This window comes from Mauremys reevesii, linkage group 11, assembly GCF_016161935.1.
Source record: "Mauremys reevesii isolate NIE-2019 linkage group 11, ASM1616193v1, whole genome shotgun sequence".
Lineage (NCBI taxonomy): Eukaryota > Metazoa > Chordata > Testudines > Geoemydidae > Mauremys > Mauremys reevesii.
In genome coordinates this window covers 39,231,928-39,258,749 of record NC_052633.1, presented here as the reverse complement: position 1 = coordinate 39,258,749, position 26,822 = coordinate 39,231,928, and the positions used below count along the sequence as shown (strand labels likewise).

The 26,822-nt window shown below is 39.2% G+C and overlaps 2 protein-coding genes across 5 annotated transcripts in view; one reads left to right on the top strand and one right to left on the bottom strand.

Moving 5' to 3' along the window:
* Positions 1-24,581, top strand: part of DCAF17 (DDB1 and CUL4 associated factor 17) — a 35,919-nt gene extending 11,338 nt beyond the window's left edge. Inside the window, exons 4-14 of the mRNA XM_039494856.1 lie at positions 1,948-2,084; positions 3,268-3,346; positions 3,765-3,854; positions 7,021-7,128; positions 7,672-7,777; positions 12,297-12,439; positions 14,693-14,802; positions 18,163-18,250; positions 20,593-20,676; positions 23,256-23,411; positions 24,107-24,581. Coding sequence (XP_039350790.1) covers positions 1,948-2,084; positions 3,268-3,346; positions 3,765-3,854; positions 7,021-7,128; positions 7,672-7,777; positions 12,297-12,439; positions 14,693-14,802; positions 18,163-18,250; positions 20,593-20,676; positions 23,256-23,411; positions 24,107-24,295 — 1,290 coding nt within the window. The 3' untranslated portion in view covers positions 24,296-24,581. The remainder of the gene's footprint in view (positions 1-1,947; positions 2,085-3,267; positions 3,347-3,764; positions 3,855-7,020; positions 7,129-7,671; positions 7,778-12,296; positions 12,440-14,692; positions 14,803-18,162; positions 18,251-20,592; positions 20,677-23,255; positions 23,412-24,106) is intronic.
* The window catches only part of METTL8 (methyltransferase like 8), a 156,806-nt gene that overhangs the window by 52,612 nt on the left and 77,372 nt on the right, over positions 1-26,822 (bottom strand). The window lies entirely within an intron of this gene.

Sequence of the window (26,822 nt, the reverse complement as noted above, 5' to 3'; positions counted from 1 at the left end):
ATCAGAGATGAGATCCTTCTTCCCAGCCATTCACTTCCCAGCCAGCCCCCTCTGCTGCTGAACCACGGAAGTTCAAAGAAATGAAAAGTAAGGGGACAAAATGGTGGATTTGTAATTTACAATTGTTTTGTTAGACTGAGAACTAAATTCCACCACTGCAGTGACTTATCTGGTAAAGTTGTTTTAATGCATCCCATCTGTATCTTTTACAGGTTTTTTTTTTCCTTTTTTTTTCTTTTTTTCTCTGTAGTGAGATCAGACACCTTTCAACTTCTGCTATCATAAAACCATCTTGCCTTCTCTTTTAACTTTGGAAGTAGAAGGGAAGGAAATGCAGTAGTCCAAACCCAATCCTTTGGCTACAGCTCTTGATCTGTTAAATTTAGCTCTCTTCACCACATCCTTGGTGTAGTCATCAGCCTGTGTCCCTTCCATGTTAGGTTTTCAAGTTCTTTTTTAAGAATGAGTTCCTTAAAACCGTATTTTAAAAATCTTAGTTATGGCCTGGTGCTTTGTATCTGGAGTGGATTTTTGCACAAATGAGCGATGGAATATCTCAATATTTAACTTTGATTGGTGGGGGAGAGACAAAAAGAGCTGGCAACATGGTAGATAAAAATTCCACAAGCTTCCCTTTTTCCAACCCCTCTTGGAGACCCACAATTCTCAGATATTTTTCTCCTTGATCTTCCCTCAAGATCATTAACCTTCTCCTGCAGTGTTTTAGTGGTCCTTTTCTGTTGCTCTGAGGTTATATTCATAATACTCACTGTGTCTTCTAGTGAGGAGATTCTGTTTTCAGCTTCCTCTAGTTTTGATGCTGAGTCTGACTAGTACACATCAAGCCAATTTGTAATAGTTTTTATTTCAGTTAAATCTTCAGATATTTTTCTCAAGATAGATCACTTGAGATTTGTTTTAGCTAGTCCATAATTTCATATAGTCTCAGAGGAGCAGCCTCTCCCTCGTCGGCCATCTTGCTGCAAAAGAGCTGTCTGACACCTTCTGCTTTTTAGGATTTTGTAGAAAGTCTGGAGATGGAACAGCATCTGTAATGCTATTAAATTAAAAGAGTTATAGAATATCTGATGAATATTAGATGGAGCGTGGGGGTGGGAAAGCGAATCAGTTGCTGCTGGTTGTGGATTTTAGAGGTGGCAAAAGGTAGTTATAAAATTATTCATCCACCGTTCCCCTAGTGGCTCCCAGAAGTCCTACCACCAACTTTAAAACTGTTGCAGTCTTGTGTCTGTATGTTTCATTTTTATTGCAGGACATTTTAATTGTATCTGTGTTTTAGTCTGGGTTTGTAAACGCCATCCATCAGTAAGACACTGATTTTGTGTTTGGCCTCTACTTACATCTTTTTTGAACCTGCAGTTTTGTAAGCACAATTGGCATGACATCCAACTGCTTAATATCAAGCAGTTAGACTTCTAAGGCCTTGTCGGGGGGGAGGAGAGGGGGGGAATTGACCAGCATAGCTGTCTGGAATAATTAGATATTACATAATAAATAAATTATATCAGAATAATTCCTTGTGTGGATGCTCTATTCCAGATTTATCGCGTCTAGACGAGACGCGATAAATCGATCCCCGATAGATCTATCGCTATGCGCCAATCCGGCGGGTAGTGTGGATGTACCCAAAAAAGTGAGTCCATATAGGAAGCTATTCTGGTATAGCTTATTCCACAATAACTTTGCCTGTCAATTTCTCCATGTAGATTCAGCCTAAGCGATATCAATTACACCTACAAACAATTGTGCCCACAGTTATTTGTACCTGCATACTGTGAGTGTGAAAAGGAAGGATGGTGTTCAAAAATCTGCCCCCTAATCTCCATCTAGGCCAGATAGTTTGCTTTAAAAACTATAGGAAGTAGACAGTATGGCTTTCCTCATGTTCACATTCAAACTTTTTACTGATAACTTCTTTTTATATAGGGGGAAACGCTTCCCAGTCCACCAGACTATAAATCTTCTCTTGCAGTTCTGACTGCTCATAACTGGCTCCTTCGTCTCTCTGCTAATACTGGAGAAATACTGGAAAAAATATACCTTCCACCCTACTGCAAATTCAGGTATTAATTATTGGCTGGGCTTTCTACAAGTAATGGTTTAATTATTTAGGATTATAGCAATACTATAGGAGAAAATCACTTAATTTGTAATATATTAAAGCTATTTTGTTCCTATGCATTCACAAAGCTTTGTTTAACACTGTTACTTTGGAGTGGCAGAACCTATATTGTTTAGCCAGAGGTCTGGAAAATACATTTTTCTGGATGAAATTTCTCTCAAATTCACGGCAGGAAAAGGATGAAGCCCAAAACTCATCAGCAAGTAACACTGTTCTTTCAGACTCTGTGGAGGTGCAAGTGGTTGAATAGCATGGAGGTGAACTATCTTCCAGATCAGAATGAAGGCATGTTGTTGATGTAATGAATGGCAGCCTGCAGTGCTGGTCCCATGCTGTACCTACTCTATGGATGACTTCAAGGCTCTCAGTCTGGCATCTTTTGTGAGCACAGTTACCACACCGAATTTTCTTTTAGAAAAGTTTTAAACTTCAGCACTGTAAATGTTAGGGACTTGAGTTTACACCTACATTTCCAGTTAACTCATCTGGAAAAGCAAGAAAACCACAAAATCAGGCTAACACTGGCTTTTCTCTGCCAATTTTACAACTTTTAATATTGCAACAACAGCATGCCAGAATGTACCTTTTAAGATGTGAAAAGCAAACTTCATAAAACAAGGAAAATATTATCAATTCAGAAATCGACAATTCTAACTTATGAATGTTCTTTTGCACAGAGTATCCATTTTTCCATTTAAGAGGAGGGCAATTACTGCTACTGGAGAACTGCAAGTTTTTCTTTTAATTCCCAGAGGAAATGACGCTTTTTATGCTGCAGAATCAGAAAACTGGTTTATGAAGGGAAAGGGGGAAAGTGCATTAGCCAGTCTTAATATATTAAGAGCTTGCAATAGTGCTTGTCTCATTGTCTCAATAAAGTGAACCAGATCTTGGCCCCCAACTCCATCACTGTTGTGCTACTCCAGGTGCCCAAACACTCTTTACCCCAGATGGTTTAACAAGCAGAGCTTGGCCAGATACTGGGATCTGCTCCAGCATCAACATGATCTGACTTGTGTTATAACCTGTATTGCAAAAAGCTTTCCGTGTGAAATGGTGCATTTGCCTTAAGAAAGTCTTAAAAAAAACTACTACATTTAAAAATGCATTTTTATCACCAATAGGTATCTGAGCTGGGACACTCCTCAGGAGATTATGGTTGTCAAGTCAGCTCAGCATAAATTTACAGCAGCAGCACAGCAGGTAGGTTTACTCAAGCATTCTGTGAGGTGAGGTATATATAGCCAAATATTTACAGGATAGGTCCAGAGGTTGAGAGAGAACTCTTGGTGAGCTGACCCTGTGGCATTACCTAATGCAGGTATGTTAACACTCTCCTCTTTTATGTTACTAGAAGAGAAAACATGACTGGCTTTGTGATTAGAGGACAGAACGGGGTCAAGAGACCCTCCCTTCCTCATATGGCTTTGGGTATGACTACAAGTTCTCTGAGCCTCAGTCTCCCCTTGTGAAAAAAAGGTGATAATCCTCCCCTAACTCACAGTGTGTTGTAAAGCTCTGAACAATATTTATCATGGTTTCATACTGTTAGCTTCATGTTCTAGCATGTAATATTGCCTGAAATACAATAACTAAGTTCAGTGTTACTGTTCTTCCCCAGGCAGGCATTCAGCAGTCTGTGCTATTCTTTCTTGCTGTATTCAGAGTTCTACCTCTGAAATTTATTGGAATGCTGGAGATAAACAAAAAAGTGAGTTACTTTCTATATTAACTATGCTTCAAGGTGTAATAATTTAAAAAGCATTGTGTTGCCTCATTGCACGTCCCAATAATGCAGGACTAATTTGTATAATGTAGTGGCTTATTTCCCTAGTGAATGTAACAGTATCCCACTTTCTTTGGATAGAAACAACCACAGAGTGATTCTTCACACAAGTGACCTGCAGGGAAAATACCAAGTGCACCAGATCTGTTCTGTAGGTGCTAGGAAAGGTTGTTTGAAACTAATTCCTTCTTAAAGGAAGAAGAGAGTTGGGAATTGGGGTTTTTAAGGAAGCTAGCTGTGAGAATATCCCCATCCACCATTCGGGGTGTAATCTGTAAATACTACATATAGTGAGGGATTTTTAATTTGTGTTTATATTAATCTGGAAAGATACTAGAAAAATAATAAAAATGTGAGTCTTGTTGTGCCAGTCAAGAAGAAATATGTCCTATCTGAAACTTGTCTGTAATAGCATGTTCATGAGGAGGCTATTGATGAGAAAAACAGCAGTGAAATTTTACTATCAATAAGCACCTCTGTCCATAAATAGTTTGAGTTGCAAAATAAAGTTTACAAATTGGGTGGTGAACAAGTGGGGGAGGCGGGAAAAAAGGCAACACAGTTAATCTCACTGAATGCACTATGTGTAAATTATTTAATTTACAAATAATTATTTACTCTATGTGTAAATATTTAATAGTAGGTTAGATAAATGTCTATCAGGGATGGTCTAGACAGTATTTGGTCCTGCCATGAGGGCAGGTTACTGGACTCGATGACCTCTCGAGGTCCCTTCCAGTCCTAGAATCTATGAAAATCATAAGTAGGGTTATTTTATAGCAAAACAAATTACTCAAGAGCCTATGTAAATTAATGTCTGCCACAAAGTAGAAATCTAACATCTTATATGCTGGTATGTTTTTATTTAAAGTTTACCACAAAGCACAGAATTTGATATAATTGAAAACAAACCTGTCTAGGAAATGTAATGAAGAGATTTCAGCTGTGAGGGTCAAATTTGAGATTAAATATATATGCCAAAACACTTATAAAGGAACCACTGGCAGACCCTGCCTAAGGGCCCAATTCTGCACCACTGAAATCAGTGGGAGTTTTGCCATTGATTGCACTGAGTGTAGAATCAAGGGTTAATGCCACCTGGCAAGTTAGTACACCTCTACCTCAATATAACGTGACCCGATATAACACGGATTTGGATATAACACAGTAAAGCAGTGCTCCGGTGGATCAAAGCACGTTCAATATAACGCGGTTTCACCTATAACGAGGTAAGATTTTTTGGCTCCCGAGGACAGCGTTATATCGAGGTAGAGGTGTATCAGAAACTGGTGAAGTGCTGATCCATTGGTGCAGATGAGTATCCTTTCCCCATCTCAGCCATCTAGTTGGTGCTGAAGGGAGCTGAGACCTCTGAGGCAGAGAGCTTGGAATCAGAGCAAGCCCTCCTAAGCTCTGCAAAACATGACCTTTTTTCTGCTGTTCTGATTGCTACTCTCCCAACATGCCCTAGTGCCAATCTTCATTCCCCTTTTTTCTCCACTAGCAGACTGGCCAGTGTGGAGGACAGAGATGGCCTTATTCCAACGTGTACTGTTGATGTAGCTCTGAGCCGCAGGGGTTTTCTTTTTTGTTACTCGTCTGCCCAAGCTTAGCACAGCAAGACCCCAATTCTTGACTGGAGTTCTTAGGCCCTACAGAAATACAAATAGAGCTGGGCAGAGAAAGGTAATTCTGTTTTGTGGAGGATTTTGACATTTGGTTTTGTTCCAATTCAGACTGAAAAGCAAAAATGTTGAAATTCTCTGTGAAAGGGAATGAACTCTGGTTCTGGAGCAGTCTGCCTGGCAGGCTGCCCTGGAGCCACAGATCCTGGAAGCCCTGGGAACGTGGGCTGCCAAGGACTTGGAAGCTTGGGCTCCCCAGCATGCCCACAAGCAAGCTGGCAGGAAACCAGGCAGGATTTCATCAGAATCCTGCCTAAGTTCTGTCAGAACTTCACAGAAATCAAGCTGTCTCCGCGGAACATTTTGATTTTGACAAATTGGCAAATTTCAATGAAAAAACATTTCATCAGAATTTTTCCAACCAGCTGTACAAATAGTGACTAGTTCTGTGGAGAGAGCATTAAACAGGGCATGTAGATTCAGATCTAATCCCCACTGATTTGGCCCCCTCTGGCCTGTGAAGCAGGCAATACATGTATTTCTAAGACAGCCAGAATCTGACAGCATGTATTTGGGATGTGGTTCCTGAGATGTGCTGTGGATCCAAATGGTTTGGGTTTTTTGTCCTACATATGGGTCAAAGAACATCTGATTTGATGCTTGTTTTTGGTTTTTCCTCTCCCCCGTTTTAACCACATTTCCATAAAATATATCTGATTAGCAGAGTGAAAACTTTACTCTTCATAAATGCTTTATAAATGTAGGAAGAAATGCAGCTTGGAAGCGCATGTGTGGCCCATTAAATATTAGGAATAAAGTTAATCTGTTTACATCCAGCAAAAGTTTGCATTTTTTGTTGTTTTCCTTCGTGGAGATGCGTGAGGCACTCTGGACAAAATGAATACTGCAGTGTCATTAAGAGCATAAGCACCTCTCCACGGACCTTGGGTTCAGGTTCAGAGCTTAAACGTCCAATATTGTATCCTGACTGATGCATTAGTAACATAATTAACTTTTCAGCTATGTGCTGTCCTGGATCCCTGAGCAGAATGAACACTTGCCTCCAGTTATAGCAGCAAACCAGGAATCAGGATTAAAAGATTGTATTTCCAGCTCTGCTACTGATTTATCATGTGCCCTTAACCAACTTCATCACTGTGTGAATTCGTAAAAACAGGGTAACAAGTTACCTGTTTTAGACGTGTGTTGAGAATGAATGTCGGTAAAGATTCTCTGACTTCAGATGGTACAGAAGTGCAAAGTATTATTACTGAAGTACAAAAGAATAGCTGATTTGCAAAACCATCTAAAATAAAACATCTGTCAGCAATTTTGGAGAAGAGTGTAGAAGGAAATGAGACTGTAAAACAAAGCGAGTCAATTTTTATGTCAAGCAGCCTTAGTGTTTTACATTTTCTTTTTAATGATCTCTTTCCTGATGGAATATTTTCTTTTCCTTGAGCCAGATATTTGGGAACAATGTAACAGATGTCGCTTTTTCTCATGGAATGCTGATTGTGATGTCTAGCGTGGGTCTGGTCAGGCTCTATAGCTTCCAGTCTATCTCTGAGCAGGTAATGGAGTATGGAATTTGACACACAACCTACTGTACTTTGAGGAAACTGATTATTATTAATTTAGCACTGTATATGAATATGACACTTTACTATAGGAGAAATGCACCAAACAAAGGTTAGAATCCATGCTCTAAGAAAATTACAGTCTAAGGTATGAATGAGCAGACTACCTTACCAAACAATTCCAATAGCATTCTCAAATTGTAAAATGTACGTAGGGTGGGTACATAAATAGAGATCTTACTCAGACACCACATAGAGACAGCTTACCAAAACAAGTATCTACAGACTGCTATATGTCATTTCTGTCGTAACAGGAAGAGGTATTGAGATTGGAAACCAATGGGCAAGGAAGACTCCTTGATATGAAATGGAATCAGAGAGAGTCTAGGAATAATAATTTAAATTCCTTTAGCCAAAAAAATCTACTAGTACTTAGAAAACAAGATTTTAGGTTTAAATTAACCATTTGAGTAATGCAGTAAAACTGAACAGCAAACGTGTACATCAATAAAACCAATTTGTTTTGCATGATTTTAGTTCACAGAGCAGCAATTTGATTTGGGATGCAAATGCAACTGGAATGGTAAAGTTGGAATTGTAGGAAAGTATCCATTTGGACTTCCTTGTAACATTAAAATAACAGGTATTTTATCTTTGCATAATTGATACTGATGGCTGTTATGTTTTATCTGTTGATCTTTCACTGCTAGCAAGAATATTTAAAACTGCTGTGTCATGTTGTGTTGTTGTGTACCTCTACTTTTAATTGGGTATTCATGTTATAATTCAGAATGTTTTCTGTTTTACTTCCAAACCCAAGAATTTACTAAATAGGACTTCTACAGAAAGTTAGAACAGGAACAAAACCGCTTCAGAAACTAAAAACTGTGCATAAACAGGAATCCCTTCACCTACCACTGTAATACAGCCACTGCTGGGGTGGAACGTGATAGCTGTTAAATTGCACACAGAAAAACTACACAATAGTTAGGGCCCTACCAAATTCATGGTCCATTTTGGTCAATTTCACAGTCATAGGATTTTTTAAATAATTTCATGATTTGAGCTATTTAAATCTGAAATTTCACGGTGTTGTAATTGTACAGGTCTTGACCCAAAAAGGAGTTGTCGGGGGGGTTGCAAGGTTATTGTAGGGGGGATTGCGACACTGTTACCCTTACTTCTTCACTGCTGCTGGGGACAGCACTGCCTTCAGAGCTGGACAGCTAGAGAGCAGTGGCTGCTGGCCAGGATCTCAGCTCTGAAGGCAAAGCTGCCGCCAGCAGCAGCGTGGAAGTAAAGATGGCATGGTATGGTATTGCCACTCTTATTTCTGCACTGCTGCTGGCAGGGCGCTGCCTTCAAAGCTGGGCACCCGGCCAACAGCACACTGTCCAGCCGCCCAGATCTGAAGGCAGCGTAGAAATAAGGGTAGCAATACCGCAATCCCCCTAAAATAACCTTATGACTCCCCTACAACTCCCTTTTGGGTCAGGAACCCCAATTTGAGAAATGCTGGTCTCCCTCGTAAAATCTGTGTAATATAGGGTAAAAGCACACAAAAGACCAGATTTCACAGGCGGAGACCAGATTTCACGGTCCATGACGCGTTTTTCATGGCATGAATTTGGTAGGACTCTAACAGTGGTATAACATAGGAAGTGAGAAACAGATTACTGTATCTAATCTAAACTGCGGGGAGAACTCAAGGGGACAGAATGTAATTTATCCAAATTGCAGTTTGACCATTCTAGCTGTCCATACTGTGTCAGTCACATTGAGCTTAATTCTTAGTGAAAAACTAACCTATTTTAGAATACAACTCTTATGTCCAGCTTACAGATATGGCATTCTGTACTATTACTGTTTGTGTTTAAAGTTCTCCGATACAAAAGGCACCTTTTACCAGTGCATCTGAGATCAGAATCTTAAGGTGGGTCCCAAGTCCAGGACTTCCCCATCTCAGCACATTAATTCTTTTTGTCTAATTAAAGAAAATCTAGACTTTTTCCTCCCCGCCCCTGCAAAAGTAGGAGCCTCCTACGTTAATATTTGGGCACAAAAGTGCTAAGCTGTTGCCAGCTCCCACTGCTGTCAAATATGCACTTAGAATACCAGTTTTAGGCTCCCTTTAAAAAAAAATAAAATAAAATTGTGTGCCTTTTGTAGTCAATATTTTAACATGATTTTCCATATAAAAAGTGCATTTTATATTTACATTAATTTTTATTGAAGAATTTCACATAGTAATAGCAGACAAAACAAGCCAGATAATTCAGCCTAATGCAAGTAATTCACAAAGATATAATATAGAGCTAGATAATAATCTAAAGCTTTAATTATGTAACATCTTATGAAAACAAGAAATGAGACTGTACGATGATCCAAATTGGATCAAGTTCTGCAAAGGAGAGGGAGTTTAGGAAATCTCTCTTCAGTTCCTCTCTGACGTAGTATACTAAACCATGATTTAGTGTTGGATGCCCTGTTGAGAATACGCCTGTGTGAGTTTTGAAAGGCAGCCTATATTAGATACATTTCCAAGGCTTGTGGATCGTTAGAGTTTTGGATCATGAGTTTTAAAGACAAAGTAAAAGCAAAAGAAACCTTTTTGATCTTGAACTTTATTCAAGAACAGTTTGTGGTTAGGACATTTTCAGCTTCTGATGAACATTGACTATAGCTGCTGTTTGGAGATAGTTACATTCCTGTGGTTTGTGAGTTGTTTTCTTTTATGGGTGAGATGGCTGATTTAGCCTGTGCAGTGACATTTAGTGCTTCCATGAAGAAGTGGCTGATCTTTTTGAAGACTGCAGAGTCTAAACTTGTGCTTGTTGAAACTTAACTGTTTGGGATGCTATGTGGAAGGCTTAAAAGCTGTGGGGACTTGAAATCTTGTATTTTTCCACAGAAAAAACACATCCTGGGAAGAAGCAACACACGCTTCCCAGCATTGCTCTGCAAGGGTAACCCTGACCTGGAGAAACCATCTCTACAGCTGACAGGGTAGAGCAGTCTCCATGTGTATTCAGTTCTTGGCCTCTGTGCCAAGACTGACAACAACATAGGTGATGTGGACACCTATGCAAGAGGAACTGTACAGAGATCAATAAGTTAGTGCACATAGGTCACCAAACAGCTGTTGGCTGGTAATGATTTTCATGTACTACTGACCCAGGCCAAATTTGAAAGAGGCAAAAAGCGCCTTTAAACCATCATAAATCTATCATCCCCTGTTTAAAACACACACACACACACACACCAACATTTATTATGAGAGGATTTAATAGTTTCATAAAAATTGAAAGGAAAATATCTCGCTCATTGTTTTTCCAAATTTAGAACAAATATACTAGTACCGCCAGGAGCAAATCAGGCTTTGCATTTAGATGATGCTGGAGTATTTTGTGGAAATGAACTAAAGGCTCAAATAATGATTGAAAATTGACGTGTCTAGGAGGAGCTTTTAAGAACAATGACAGTATTCTAATAAACAGTGGACTGCTGGGTAATGGGAGCAAGCAACACATAAGAAAGAAAGGAGAGGTGGGAGATAGTGATAGCAATTGCTGTGGTATTGGGGTCTGATCTTTAAAATTGTTGGCAAAAGACAACATAAGCGTAAAGAGAGAGAGAGAGACTTGTGAGGTCTATATTTTTTAAGGCTGTTGTAGCTTAAAATGGGCTCAGAGTTAGTAATTTAGTCCATCCCCCTGAACTTTTTCAGGATTCTTAGTAGTAAATGTTTTTATAAAAAAAATAATCAGCCTGTCAGGGAATGAGGTTTCATGAGGTTTTCCTCTAATTTTTTAACCAATTCTATTTGCTATCAACCCTCTTCCAGTGCTTCTGATCTACCACATATTGCACTTTTCCCCCCAGAGACATCATTTATTATTAATCCTATGTTATTCAATTTTGCTTAGAATCTCCCTTTTTACTAAACGTTAGATCAGAGGAGGTCGTCTTCACTTCCTGTCCTAACCTACTGGCTGCAGCTAAACAGCTGCCACTTTCCAAGTCAGATGTGGTTTCATTCCCATGATAGATAAAGCGACTCCTCTCAGAATAGCTGGCTGAGCACTTTGGGATCTTGAGATGTGTGGGGGGGGAAGGGGGGAGCACTAGCTAAATGTAAATTCAGGAATTGGATGCAGTCAGACTACTTCAAGCTGTAATTTTGTTCAGTCTCACAAATTAAGCAGCATAAAACCAGGTCAGAATTTGGCTGAGACATCTAGGGAAAACTCAAGGTGCTGCAAGAAGTACTGTGGCTGATTCAGTTGGTGGCATTTTTTTCCCTAAAGCAGCACATAACCAATGCCCCAGCACAGCACAAGAGGGCACTTTACTGCTGTAAATTCAGTCTTTCAAAAGAGACATCAAACTGAAGTCATAATCAGTTCTTGTCATTAAACGTACCACAGTATATTTTACAAAAGCAGAGATGTGGGCCTTATTATTATTAATTATTATTATTATTATTGTTGCTCTGGCCAAACTCCAGCTTGGGTAATTACATTCCACCTATTTCAATTCCTCTTGTAATTTCAAATAGTCTTCACTTTCTGTCAGATTGTTTTGTAGTATTGCAATATTCTGTTAAACAGGGCTGTTTTTCAGCCCAAAAGTTGGGTCCATGTTAGTGGCTGTAGAAATTATTTGTAGGATACTAGTTAGTAAAGGTTTGTAAAGTTTTCTGGTATCCATTTAGATTAAAGTTGCTATGTAAATACCTTCTCCCATTGTTGCACCGAGGATTTATATGAGTAGCTTATTAATGCTGAATGTAACTTGCTCCACGTGAGCTGAAGGGAAAACTAGATTCCTTTTGCCATTTACTGCACTGAGTCCTAAAATTTTCTATTTCTATAATTTATAAACTCAGCTGCAGATTACACTGATTGTGATTCCTCCATTGTTTTCTTGAGAGAGATGAGTGGGGGAAATATTAAAGTTCAGACACTTTCTTGCACATAATGCCAGTTCGCTAGGTAGAAGTTAGTTACCCATCTGTACTGTATTTCTATGTGCACAATGACATTAAACACTGTAATGAGTTTTTAGATGCTTCTAAGAATGAATAATTTAATTAGAATACTATAGACCAATGGAATTATGAGGCTGTTAATAATGATCTTAACATTACACAATGTTTACAGATACCCCACCTTTGCTATTTGAAGTGTCTTCCCTGGAGAACTCATTTCAAATTGGAGGATACCCTTGGCATTACATCATCACACCTAACAAGAAAAAGCATAAAGGAGTCTTCCATATTTGTGCTCTGAAAGACAATGCTTTGGTAATATATTCACATAGTAGCCTCACTCACCCTATCATCTGAGTAACACTTGGAGCAATAAAGATTTTCCCATTCTCTCCTACAGTGTCCTCTTAATGTGCTGATTGCCCCCTTGGCCAGGGAGTGCCATACTTAATGGGCTGCATCTATAGCCCAGCAATGCTGCTTCTGAAATTGCCAGAAGAATCAACACAAAGCAGTGGAAATATTTTCTTCCCACCAGTGTTGCTTCTGGTGCCTGCATGGTGCCATGTTGTTTCCCACTCTCTACAGCCATTTTACAAATAAGCTGCTTTATTATTTGGCGATTGATCCTTTTACTCCTGGGTGAATTCTGCGCCACTGTGCACATACAGAATTTTTTTCTCCTGCAAAAAATACATTCTGTTGGAAAGTTGCTGCAATTATGCCTTTTGCCCACCAGGGGCTGCTGTGGTGCCAGAACAGAGCAGATGCTCCCAGGCCAGCCCTAGCTGCAGATAGGGAAGAGAAGAGGCTACGTTCCTCACAGTGGGGCCAGGTCAGAAGGCTAGGGGATGGTCAGCACTGGGCACATGAGACTGCTGAGGAAGGGGATCACAGACTAGGGTTCGTAAGGGCTAATGGTGCAGAGACAGACTGGGGCAGGGGCTGAGTGGGAGTGGGGGTGGGGGTGCAGGGACACCTGGGGACAGGGTAGGGAGATGGCTGAATGGGAGTGCAGGGCCACACAGGGATGAGGGTGAGGGGGCTGTCTGAGTGGGGGTGCGGGGCCAGATGCGGGAGGGGTGCAGGGTGACATGGGGATGGGGGATTGGGGGCTGGCTGAGTGGGGGTGCAGGGACACATGCAGATGGGCAGATGTGCCTGACTGAATGGGAGAGGCTAGGGGTCAGCCAGGGTCTGCAAAAAGAAGGCTCCCTAACAGTCCCTCTCGACCCCCCAAAAAACCTGTTCTCCCACTCACACCCAACAACCCTCCAAGTTCACAATCAGACTCCTTCCCAGCAATTACTTCCCTCTCCCTCAGCTCCTCTGTTATCCCTGACTCTCCCAAACTGTTGCACTGCTTCTGAGGGTGGGGTGAGAAATACAGTTCTATATTGTAGATTAAATAAATTATTACTCTGAGTTCTGCATGAATATGCCTAGTAAGGAATCTATTTGTCAAAAAACATTTTCTGAATCTTTTTTGTTTTCTGTATTGTTACAGACATACTTGACAGGTATTTTGAAATAAATTACCAAAATAATTGAAACTGGTCTGATTATACTGTGTAATTTTGACAAATAAAATGTGCAGAATTTTGCAGAATTTTAAAATATTGTGCACAGAATTCTCACCAGGAGCATCCTCCTTTTGTGATTTCTCTTTCAAAATGTTTTTGAACACTGGGTTTATAATTGTGTCCTTTTTAAAAAAGTTGTATTATCCACCATTTCGTCATTTGCATGAACACACTTTTTCAGACTTTATTTTGGTTTCCTTGTTCAGGCTAAAAACATGTCAGCTCAGGATTCTTCAAATGGGAAGTTTCTCGTTTATGCGTGTCCCCATCTCTTAGTCTGTTGAGACCAACGTCCCTTCCTTCCTGTCTCTTTTAACATCAGAATATACAGGTCTTCAGCCTCATGGTGAAGTACAGCTGTACAAAATGTGGTGCTTTTGCTTCACAGATCTCAGGCAAACCTCTTGCCCCTGGCTTTATTTTGTGTGAGTTCACACTCACAAAAGTTTGTTACAAATTAACTCAAAACAAAACTCTGCCAAAATGCCTGAATTTTGCCTAGTTTGAGGCTGAAATCATAAACCGTCCCAAGTTCACAGACCTCAGTAAGCTTTTCCACATACCTGCCCAGGTCTTGGGCTTGTTTTAAAACTCAATGCTAGTATAAAAGCTATTCATAGGTCTCGTCCCAAGTCAAAGCTCACTTTGTTTTGAATTGCTGAAGTGTTTGCAGGCTAGGTCTTTACTTTTCAATGTGTAGTTTCAGGAGAAGTAGGAACAGGTCTAATCATGTTAAAGGCGTTGTTCATTGGATACTAAACAATGTTACAACCCAGTGTGATGGAATTTCTTTAAGTCTTGGTGTTCCATAAGGGTTTGTTATTCCCCTTCCTGATTCAGCTCCACTGCTGCTTCAACTTTTTGTAGTGTCTATATGGTTCTACCTAGTACTGAAAACGCTCAGATATAGATGGGTGGGAGCTGAGCTTTTCCAGTTTAATCAGATCTAAATATAATCATTCTAAACCTTTTCTTCCACCTTCAGGCAAAAAATGGAATACAGGATATGAAGTGCTGTTCATTAGAACCCGACTGGATATATTTCCATCCAGATACTTCAGGCAGAATAATCCACGTGGGACCAAATTTGATAAAGTATGAGCAATAATTTTTTTTCAGAGCTTGCTGTTTTCATTAAAGAGGCTACTGGGTAACATCTAATTCTCATCCTGATTTTAGGAGATGGCTGAGAGTTAGACAGGGTAATTATGGAGTTCCAGGAGCAATGCCATTGTTAATGTGTGTAGAGTCAGAAAAGCACATCTGTAAAAATGACATCTTGCGGTTTTTTACAAATTCTCTTTTTTTTCTGACCTCCAAATAAAATTGCACATGAAATAATTAACATTATATACAGTTATGGAAGGGAAAACTGGATCCTTCATGATACATGAGGTAGGAAGAACCCAGCTTACTCTTCCATGAGAGAGTGCATGTATATATAACACAAAATGTACTACCTGTGCACATTTATGGTAATGGGCCATAGAATACCATTGGCTTGATAAATAGGGATGAGAATATCATTACTCTTTCAGCCTTAGGGTGTTATGATCCCAGTTGTAACTATAAAAATGACTCCATCTTAAGATATGTTTGCTTGTTTTCTTAACATGTTTTTTGGTATTGTAAGCAATAGAGAGGCAGTGCAATTAGGAAGAATAAACTGGATTATGTTCTGCCTTGTATATCCTCCAGAATGCGACATTCTTTTGCAAGACACTATTACTAGTGATGATACAAGAAGCCAGAAAGATCAGGGTTTAATTTTCAGACGCCAGGTTGAGTCTAGAGCACTATTAAAGGGCCATCTGCCAGAAAAGGAGCATGCAGGGAAAGGCTCCTATACAAAAAGAGTGAGCCCACAGTTATACTTAATAGTGCTCTGTAATTCTTGTGTATGAAAATAGCTCTGAAAAAATAGTAAAAATAGCTGTGATTTTGCTGTGATTTTGCTGGGATGTCAACTCTAGAATATGCACGATTTGATTTGAATGTTTCATCTTCTGAGCACGCATTCAAATACTCCTACAGTGACAAGCCCATGATAACTTACTTCCAAGTCCAAATATTCCCAGACTGTTCCCCTACCATGATGAGCATGCAATTGCTTTCTGATACTCCTACCATGTTCTTCTGATAGTCTGATACAGACCCTCATTCTGTTCAGCTAAAAGATCTGAGGCCCAAGTCCAGACTGCAAGAGAATGGATTTGGGATAGGGTGGATGGGAAAGAGGACAGAACAATGTCTTTCTTTTAACAATGAAAATTGTGGTCATTAAACTGAACGCACTGTAAACAAGTGGCCTTCCTTGAGGCAGCCCTGCCAGTGTTCCCTTGCCTCAGTTTCTCTCTTGGGTTCTCAGTAGGTCCACATGAGCTTTTTCTTTAGTCCTCCTACAGTTTATCAGCCAAAACACAGTGCAAAAGTCCCAAACCAAATGTCCCACAGCATAGTCCACATCTACCCTGTGCAAGTAATCTTTGAGCCCTGGCTTCATTCTCACCATCCTGGTTTCTTTTACGATGATGTGGACTCTTGGAGTCCTCCTCTGACCCTCCACCCCAGCACTTTCTTCTGGGGCAGAACCCACTCTTCCTAGGGGGAAGTCTCACAGTCTCTCCACTGGTTCCTCTGGGACCCAGCTCTCTGGCAAAGAGACATCAGCAGGTAAGTCTCTCTGCTGCTCCTCTTTCTGCAGCCCTCTCTGGCTTTTGGCTTCATTTATCTGGCTTAGAGGCAGCAGGCACTTCCCTCTGCTGTTCCTCCTGTCTTCAGCACTCTCCTGCCCAGCTTGGGGACATTGGCCAGCAAACCCCTCTTGCTGCTCTCTCCAAGAAACCACCTTCTCTCTGGAAACTCTCATCTTCGAGTCTTCTCCCAACAACCCAATGGATCTCACCAGGCCTCTTAGAGTTCCCCAAGCGATGTCCTACCCTATTAATTAACCCACCTGGAGCACCTGGACTGGAACAGGAGAGCTGAGCCCAGTTTCACTTAAAAGGCCAGCTACCCTGTTACACCCTATTTCCCCCAAATAGAAAATATATTTTAAGGAGACTGCTTAAGTGCTGGTTCTGAAACTTTAGTTGATCATTTCTTTACTTTTTAGAGTTTAAAATCTCAACTCTCTATAAAATTATGTATCAGAGCTTTCTCCCTCCTCCCAAAGGAATAAATTTTCAAACTTAAAATTATTAATGCAAATATACTTATGGGGGGCAGTAATTTCTGTTGCTTGAATGTATTTTAAAAGTTAGATACATGCATTGAAGACAATGTTTTGGTCCATTTGGTCACCTCCCACAAATATACAGTAGTTCACATCACAGAAGACATCTTTATTTACACCGATCTACATTTTATTTTTAAAAATATTTTGAAAACAGGACCAGAACTAAATTTTGTCAGAGGGAAAATATAGTCACGGTTGTAGTTTTGAAGCCTAGTTCGGGAAATATCTAAACAACGAAGACAGATTTCACTCTATTATTTCCTGTAAGGATAAAGACTAAATTCTACTTCTGTATTGTCCCCTTTTCCCTTAATGTTATGTTACTGTGTCTCAATTTATCAAATTAAAAAAAATCATTTTATGAATAAAATTGGGCATATTTCTGTAGAGAATTACTGTTCCCTAAAGGCTAGTATGGCTTATTTTCTATTACGGAGTGGCCACTATTTGTTTTGTGGTAGTGCCTAGAGGCCCTATTAGAAGATCATTGTACTAGGCAATGAATACACACATATCCCACCCCCAAAGAACTACAGTCTTAGTTATCATATGGTGCTTCCGTCAGTGGATCCTGAGCTGGTTCAACAGCTTTGTAAACATGCAGGAAGAAGTGTAAAACACTGATAACTAGCAATGGACCCAAACTAAAAGCCCATATCCAAGCCCTCTTCTGAACTTTGGAAGAAGTCAGATCCAAATTTCAATTGTGCAGCTCGGTCCCGTAGCTATTTCTGAGGTTCTCTCAAAGGAAAACGTGCATATTGAGTGGTCTCAGTAGTATGCATTATGGAATGTTAAAGTTTAGTGACATAATTCTGACCAGTCTTCCCCTACGTGACTCCAACTTAGGCTGAAAAGTACTATACCAAAGAGTTACCACCAACCTATAGCACCCAGAGAATTTATAAAAACCAGCATCAGGAATTCTAGAAGAAACATCTGCAGACTTCCACATAGTGGATGTGAGCAACAGTAGAATTCAATATGGAAACATACTGTATATTCTAGAACTGATGTTCTAATCAGATGTAATAAAATAGCACAGATAAATGTGTTACAGTAATAACATCTTTCAAATGTGGTATATATTTACCCTGTACCTTATTTGAAAGAAGTTATGACTGTAACTTATCTGTGCTATTTTAGTACATCTGATTTTAGAAATCACAGCATATTAGATTTTAACATGACTCATTTTATATCTTCTTTTTTTTAAGAATATTGAAGCTGAAGGAAATTGAAAATAATAAATACCAACAAGAAATTGCAGAAGATTTTGTCATCATGGCCAACAGGCAGAACAATGTGAGGCTATAGCAGGAAATTCTTAATACAAACAATACATTTTACTTTTGCATGATTATATAGCATATGTAGGTGATTTATATGCATATGTATATCAGTGTGGACCTGATCCAAAGCCTATTGAAAGACACTTTGACTTCAACAGTCTTTGCATCAGGCCTCTCTGTGAGAGCAATTTCAAAGACAATTACATTTTCAGGGTATCTCTCAGAAACCTTCTATCACTTTTTAGGTTCTTGGCATCTATTGTGGTGAACAATGCAGATAGTTGCCTTGGGTGTAAACCTTAAGTAGCATACAGAGAGATTAATTTCTTTGGCAAGGAGGTGTCACTGACTTAAGTCATAATTATATGCAAATTTGATAGCGATGAAGTTCAAATGGCTGAAAAATGTCAAGCCTGGCGAAACAAACATTTGTGACAGCAAACTACAAAAAACAAATGGGAACGCTAAAAAGTCCAAACCCCTCTCTGGTTAATGTTAATGAAAAACCTTTGATGACACTGCTGTAGCTTAGAACTGCAGTTTGCTTCAGCAGAGACTTGTAGGGTTTTTCATAGTTTATGAATGCTGAGCCCCTTGCAGTCAGTGACACTGCTTTTGAAGTTCCCTCATAAATAAAAATGTTTGTTTTTAAAAATCTACATAATGTCAATAGTAAAACTCCCATTAAATCAGTAGGGGCAGGAGTAGTCCCAAGTGCATGACACTCCTTTTCTTTTCCTTTCCCTAGGATTTTGTTTAGGGAGGATTATCTTGGCTTGGGAATAGGAGTCAAGAGATGTGAGTTCTAATTCTGCCACAGCCTTCTCTTGTGACCTTCCTTAGCCAAGACACGAAGGGCCCAATTCTGAGAGGTGCTGAGGATTCTCAACTCCTATTGATGTCCATTGGGAATTGAGGACACTCATCACATTCAGGATCAGGCTTTTAATGCTGCTATGCTCCCATTTTCTCAACTATGCAATGGGGATAATAGCACCCACCTCACAGGAGTGTTGCAAGGATATATTCATTAATGTTTGTAAATCACTTTGAGAAAGTAGAAATAATATGGTGAAGATGGTGGTTTAATAAGAACACAAGAATGGCCATACTGGGTCAGACTAATGGTCCATCCAGCCCAGAATCCTGTCTTCCGACAGCAGCCAGTGCCAGATGCTTCAACAAAACAGACAATTATCAAGTGATCCATGTCATCTAGTCCCAGCTTCTGTCAATCAGAAGCTAAGGGACACCCAGAACGTGGTGCTGCATCCGTTGATTTTTTTTATTCGCAGTCTTCTGTTACTCACCAGTGTACCTATTTGCTAAATTTAAGGGTCTTCTATTTAAGAGATCCTTATAAACTGGATTGCCGCCTGATTATTTGTACTGTAATTTCCTAAATATTCGATTATTGATATAGGCCACATGGGCACAACCCAATTGACTTCAAAGTGGTTGTGCACAGCCAGGTGCAGGATTGGGACCTAAATTGCTGGCTTGACTTCGATATTTCAAACTAACCTAATTTTTCTGTAGAAACTGTAATTACCTCTCACTAAAAAATACTCCAATCAACAAAAATAATTGAATCAACAACATTACACAATCTATGTGCTAGAATTTCTACAGTAAAATTAGGTTCACTGGCATATCAAGGGATAAAATAGAGGAAGAACAGGATAGTGGGGGAAATCTTTAAAGATATGAAAAATGTTCCTGTTTCCTCTGCAGGGAGTGGGGAACGAAATAGTTTTAAAGGAGGAAAAGCGGTTTAGTGCTGTCTTTTCTACCTTGTATTATATTATATCTTTATATAGTTTTAACCTCAAACAGTCCTAAAATGCTTCACCAATCACATGAGGCAGGGAGCATCTTTTTGCATTTGTACAGCATGTAGCCATGACTAGGGCTTCTAGATGCTATAGTACTACAAATAATAACAACAACCACATAGAGCATATTAAAGTCCAACCCTGGAATAGATGGTGGCAGCCAGCCTGGGCATAGCGCAGTAGTGGGACAAGCTTTTTGAGGAAAGTTTGGCAAAAGGACACAAGGGCTCTTATGGAGTCTTCAGTGTCCTCTCGACTCAGACAGGAAATCAGATTTTTAGGAGGGCTGTAAAAGTCTCAGCTAAAACAATGAATGATGCTTGGTAAAATGATTTATTTGCTCCTGTACAGACTGTCTATACTTTGTTTACTAAAAATAGTGTTGCCTTTTAGTCTTTTTAAAAGCTTTACCAAATTTCAAATAAAATGAATATACTGCTAAAAAAAGTATACACATCCTATATTATTACCTGCCACGGAGACTTACACCCTCTCTCTTTTTCTTAATTCTGTGTTTAAGGTGAACAACTCAGTAACTATAACTGCTTCTGGCCGAGTAGTGAAAAAGCGTTTTAACCTGCTGGATGATGACCCAGAACAAGAGGTAATTGTGATACAGTGAGCTAAAAAGGACCAAAAGATTGGCCAAGGAGTTGAGCCATCAAGGCTTCTCTTTCATTACAAGGGCAGTCGCTGGAACTTTTAGCTACATTAAGTTTTACATTCATTCTTTATCGCTTTCCTTCTGCTGCCTTCATTCCCCTCCCTTTGCTTTCTTCTCCCATCTTTATCTCTTTCTTCTTCTTTGTTGCTATTAGTGCCTGAAAGAGTCTTCCTCATTTAAGGACTGATCGTAGTCCCATTGAAGTCAGTGGCAAAACACTCAGTGACTTACGTGGTATGAGACCAAACCTTTAATGTGAGAAACTACAACCATTCTCTCCATTCATCTCTCTCCTTAAAACATTTCTACTGACAAACTTTTCAGCAGTAAATACAAAGAAGCAAAATTTTAAATTATATTTTTGCTTTGAGATTGGATCGTCCGATTCCCAGACTCTGGTCTGTGGTGTCTGAACTACATTGTCTCTCCACTCTGCTGTAGTATGTAAACTCAACCCAGGGACCATCTCTTCCTCTGCTATGAACAGAACTGAGCACACACTGATACATTATTGACTGTGAACAAAAATACTCTGTCACTAGACACATGAAATTTTTCTTTATTTTCAATAAATTTGAACAGTTTAAAAAAAAAAGTGGGTGGTGGTGGGAACTCCTGTGACATCACTATTCAGGTTTAAGCTACAATGTGGCTATATAAAATCATTTTCATTTTGTTAGTTTATATTCATTTTATTTTACCCTGGATATAAATACATTATAGTCTTGAAGACTATGAAGAATATGTAAAGCCTGCTGTGGCTTTGCCACTCCTAAGTAATGCAGACTTCGAAAATGGGGGGGGAACAGAAGGGGGTGTGAGGGAGTGAGAGACTGGTGGTTGAATCCCCCAGGATTTAATGTAAGACTTTTTACTAGATCATTCTTGCTGACGTGCTTCAGCTAAACCTCTCTTCTCCCTAGTCTTCTCTTCCCAACCCCACAAAGGTAACTAAGGAATGAGCCAGAAGACTTTCTCCAGTTATCTGAACAGCACTTTTCTGAAATAGGACTGTTATATCCACACTTAAAGACAGGACCCTGATATGTCCTTAGTTAGATAACATGGGTTGTCAGATAAATAACGTTTGGCTAGTTTAGGCTACGCTGTTCTGAAAAGAGATCTGAAACATCTAATTGGCCAATGAAAGTTCTGAGTGTTTGGGTACCCATGGAACTGCATAGTTCACCACTCTTTGGTCAGGTTAGCCTATCTCAAATTTTGATGCCAATGGATCCTAACTAGAGGGGTTAGTCAGCCATTGTGGTAAATTGCAGGGAAATTTTTTTTTAATTGAATATTTTCAAATTAAAAACACTACATTGCGGAGGTCTTCACATAGTGTTTGAAAAACATTTTTTAGCTCTCAGCTAGGACTCAGCTGAAATTCATACTGAAATAAGAATTCTAATTCCTCAGCTTCTGGCAACCATTTCCACTCTTGTTTCCATGGGAATGGATACCAGCTTAGTGAAAACAGGGTAAGTTTTTACATAGCCCTTAAATCTTGGACTTAATTTATATTCATTTATAATCAACAGAATAAAAATTCCATGAAGACACTTTAGTAGTCAGAATTCCACAGATTTTGTTCCTGCTATTGAGCTTTACGCTCTGAACTATGTAGGAAATACATTTCCTTGGATTTAGACAGGAGAAGAGCAAAAAAGTCATTTAGGGTATGTTTCCGCTGCATCCGGAAGTGAGCCTCCCAGCCTGGTCCACAGACTTGTGCTAGCGCTCTAAAAATAGTGGTGTAGACCGTGCTTACTTACATGTGTTAATAATAGCTTTTCTAAAACAGCCTTTCCCCCATCATAAACTGGAGCTGCTGACTGTATATATATGTAGAGGTATGTAACTTTAAAGAGAGGCTGCAGGAGTTTTTGTGACTTATACACCTCTACCCCGATATAACGCTGTCCTCGGGAGCCAAAAAATCTTACCGCGTTATAGGTGAAACCATGTTATATCGAATTTGCTTTGATCCGCCAGAGTGCGCAGCCCCGCCCCCCAGAGCTCTGCTTTACCTCGTTATAGCCGAATTCATGTTATATCGGGTTGCATTATATCAGGGTAGAGGTGTATTACCATAATAAATTTCTCAAATCTCACGGCCTAGATGTTGACAACAGGTTTAAGTCATATTGCTGCTAATGTGTGTAAGCAAATGGCACTGAAGTGGTGCCTTTCTTCCTCTCCCTCTTGTTTACAATATTCTGTCTTACATTTCCTATATGGTGTGTGTGTAAAACCCTTATACTCACACACAGGACTCTATTTTCTCTTCTTCCTCTTACATGGGGGCTCTGCTGAAATGCACTGAATAGTCTGTGGTTGGAAAGATGCCTATAGCTTACTATCTGAATGGCAAAGATTTTCCTGATGAATGATGGCAGATCTGTGAACTGGGACGCCTTCCTTTCCCCTTCCCAAAAAACATATGTAAAATTCTTTTAAAAATAACTGTAAAAGTCTATTTATTAACTGGTCAACTTGAGATTTTGTTTTTTCATAAGACTTTCAAAATTGTGGACTATGAAGATGAGCTGGATTTGTTATCCGTTGTGGCAGTTACTCAGATAGGAGCTGATGGGAAAGCTCACCTTGACTTGCACTGTAATGAACATGGGATTCTACTTAAGAGTATTCCATTAGTGGAATCTTGGGATGTGGTGAGTATAATCCACTGAATTCCGTTTACAGTAACATTCCCCAGTATCCACTTAACACACCGCTTTGCGTCCAAGTAACTGTTTTGTTCAAATTTTCAAGTCAGATGTATAATACAGATCCCTCTGGCAATTCCCATGTACAGTATCTGTGGCAAAAATTACCCAGTTGAACTTCCAAGTATTCTGTGATACAGTAGTTCATTTATCTGAAAATCTCCATAATCTTAATTCAGGCTCTCTCTCAATGTGTATCAATTGCATTGAAAAAAGTATCTTTTGACAATTATAAAATGCTTATCAACCTAAGCCTTGATCCCGCAAACACGTGTGTGTGTGCTTAACTTTACAACCCTTGAACAGTCCGACTGATGGCAGTGGAACTTCTCATGTGCACAAAATTAAGTATGGGCCTAACTCTACGGGAATTTAGGTATTTAGACACTTAATTCCCATTGATTTTAATGGGAATTTGGTTCCTAAATACTTTTGAAATTCTGGACCATGGTTTCTAAACACTTTCCTTGCTTTATCTGAAAGACCAATTATCCATATATGCTTTTTGTCATGTGTACTAGGAAAATGAACAGTTTTCTGCTGTAATTTTTTAATCAGTTCTAAGGAAGTCATATTTACATGGTACTTACACCAGCCTCTGGGAAATGAAGCTGTCATTCAAAATTATTTTCTCATTGCAGACTTACAATCACGAAGTTTACTTTGACAGAGACATTGTGTTACATATAGAACAAAAGCCTAACAGGATCTTCATCTGTTATCTTTACCAAATGGTCTGTGATAGTGCAGAGGAAGATGAACATTCAAGCCTTGAAAAAGTGGAGAGAGTTTTTTGTAAAAAAGGGGGGAGAATTTTTGAATGTTTTTAAGAGAGAAAGACTTCTGCATAGACTTCACTCTACACAATATCCATGGACTTTGTCTCTTTGGACTAGTCAAATATTATGTTTCAACCACTGTGTGTTAAAATGTATATTTTGAGCTTAAGTATTTGTATTACTGTCAGGGTTTTTTAATTTCTCTTTTGCATATAAAGATAGTTGTATGTATTTTCATAGACCACAATTTAACTTCATTTATTTACCTTTTACTTTTGCTACTGATTATGATATTGTAACACAAATAATGATCAGATTTGTTGCCCTTGTCCACCAACCAATCTGATTGAAATACCAGGTATCAGGCACAAGGCCTTGAACTTACTGACATCCATACTGTTCCATATTCTCTTTTAGTTATGCTTGGATCTTACATTGTAACTTTCTTTTAATTAGTCTATATTAAAGTTTTTTAGGATAAAATTATATATAGAATAATGTGGTTGACAGTTCCAGGGCCTCCGCTACCACTGGCAAAACATACTTGTATTGATACTATCTAATATTGGAATCCATATATCACCTTTTTAATTCAATTTTAAAGAGTCATTGCTTAGGGACATTAATTGTGTATATTAAAATAGAAGATTTAAACAATATGAATCTGAATCCAACAAATATTTAAACATTCAAAATACAACTGCACCTTGCAGTACCTAGGCTGTTTCGGTGGATATTTTGTATTTTATTATCCAATATAAAACAGGTCCAGAAAGACAGTGCTTATGTTACATGTAGAAGTAGTTCAGGGTCTTTTGAATGTGAAAGTAGTTGAGACCGCCTACAGATCCAGGATGAGGGCTGTGGTTGACAAATCCACTACTCAGGCACAGTGGAACCTCCAAACACAAGGACAAAGCTCCTCTGCAGGAGACAGGGCTTTCCTCAAGGTCTGGTCCCATGCTGTGGAACGAATTCCCACAGGAAGTAAGGACCACCATAAACCTGACCACCTTTCACTCCACGTGCAAGGCATGCTTCAACTTGTCTTCTCTTATATAAACACACAGCATCTTGTAGATATTTTAAACAAAATCTACCAAACAAAAACACTACACCACACACACAATTCTGTCCTGAGGAGAGAATAAGAGGATGAATCGCACATGACAGATGTTTGTTACATCATTTAATGCACTACTTGAAGGTGCTAAGATACTACAGTGATGAATGCAGTATAAGAACCTACATAGAATAGAATTTTAATCAATAATAACTGGGATCTATTCTGAAATAGTAGCGGTATCAATATAGACATAGCAATCCTGCCAGATGTTAAATTATCTTAATGGAAGCCAATGGGAAGTAATAAGTAAGAGTCATTAGTGAGACCTGGAAAAATGTCACATGAGCTGAAGAAAAGGAAAACTAAAGATATTTCGTAGGCAGTAGACCAATCTCCAAGTACCCAAAAAACTTACATCTCTGCCAGGGCAGTTAAGAGTTACACAAAGAGGGTTTAAAAAACCCAAAATGTAAGTCTCTTTCCCCTTATTGGTTTTAGAGTTGAACAACAGTAGACTATTTGATCATCAAAAGGGCACAGTACATATTGCATTACTCTTCTGTGACACAGAGGCCCCATGCAACCCTGAACAACTAGCTATGGCAGAAAGCAATAAAGGCAGAGACGCACAGGAACTTCCTCAGAGTGCCAACTGGGCAGAGCTGGTATTGAATCTGTCTCCCTGGCAATCTTATGGCAGATCTGCAGAGTTATCTAAAAAAAAAACCCACTCAACCTTTTCTTGACACTTTTTTTCACTTTTTGTTTTCCAAATTGGTGTTTTGTGATCATTACGTGTGGCCAAAGCACTTCTCTGAATGAGAAATTTCTATTTCCAATTGTAAAGTCTTCATTAGCCTATTGTACATTGTACAATGGAGTCAGCTGTTGATCTGAAAATCTGTTGATGTTTGCATGGGTTTGTGACACTTTCCAAAGACTGTGTACAGGGACAGGAACTATTGTCCATTAACAACAAGTAAGCAGAACATTTGCACTTCTATTTATCAATTTAGATCAATTTATAGTTCCAGAAATGTTCTTGTGATCTAACAGTATCCGAATGCCAAAGGGCAAGGGGATCACTGGTATCTGGTAGTGAGTTTCAGCTGCCCAGATCAGTTGAATGTACCCCAATTCACAGATGTGATAACTTGTAAGTAAAAGGTGGCATATATGATATCAATAGAGCACTAATAACATACTGATCATTAATATTGTGTGGTGTACAGAGGACAAATTCAAAATTTCAAACATATTGAAAGTTATGTTATTAAAGTCTGTCTGCCAACAGACAAAGTAAGGTGGTTTTGCCACCTTGAAGATATTTCCAAGGTACATTAAGAGAATATTGGCCTGCAGTTTACATAGATGATAAAACAGGACCATCAAGACAACAGGGGAGAAGGCTGCAGGAAACATCAATTTGCAATTTAGCAAACACCAGTGGGTGGGTAAGAAACCAGCAAGGAACTTTCACCAGCAGACTCTATGTCACCTTCCTGACACCTT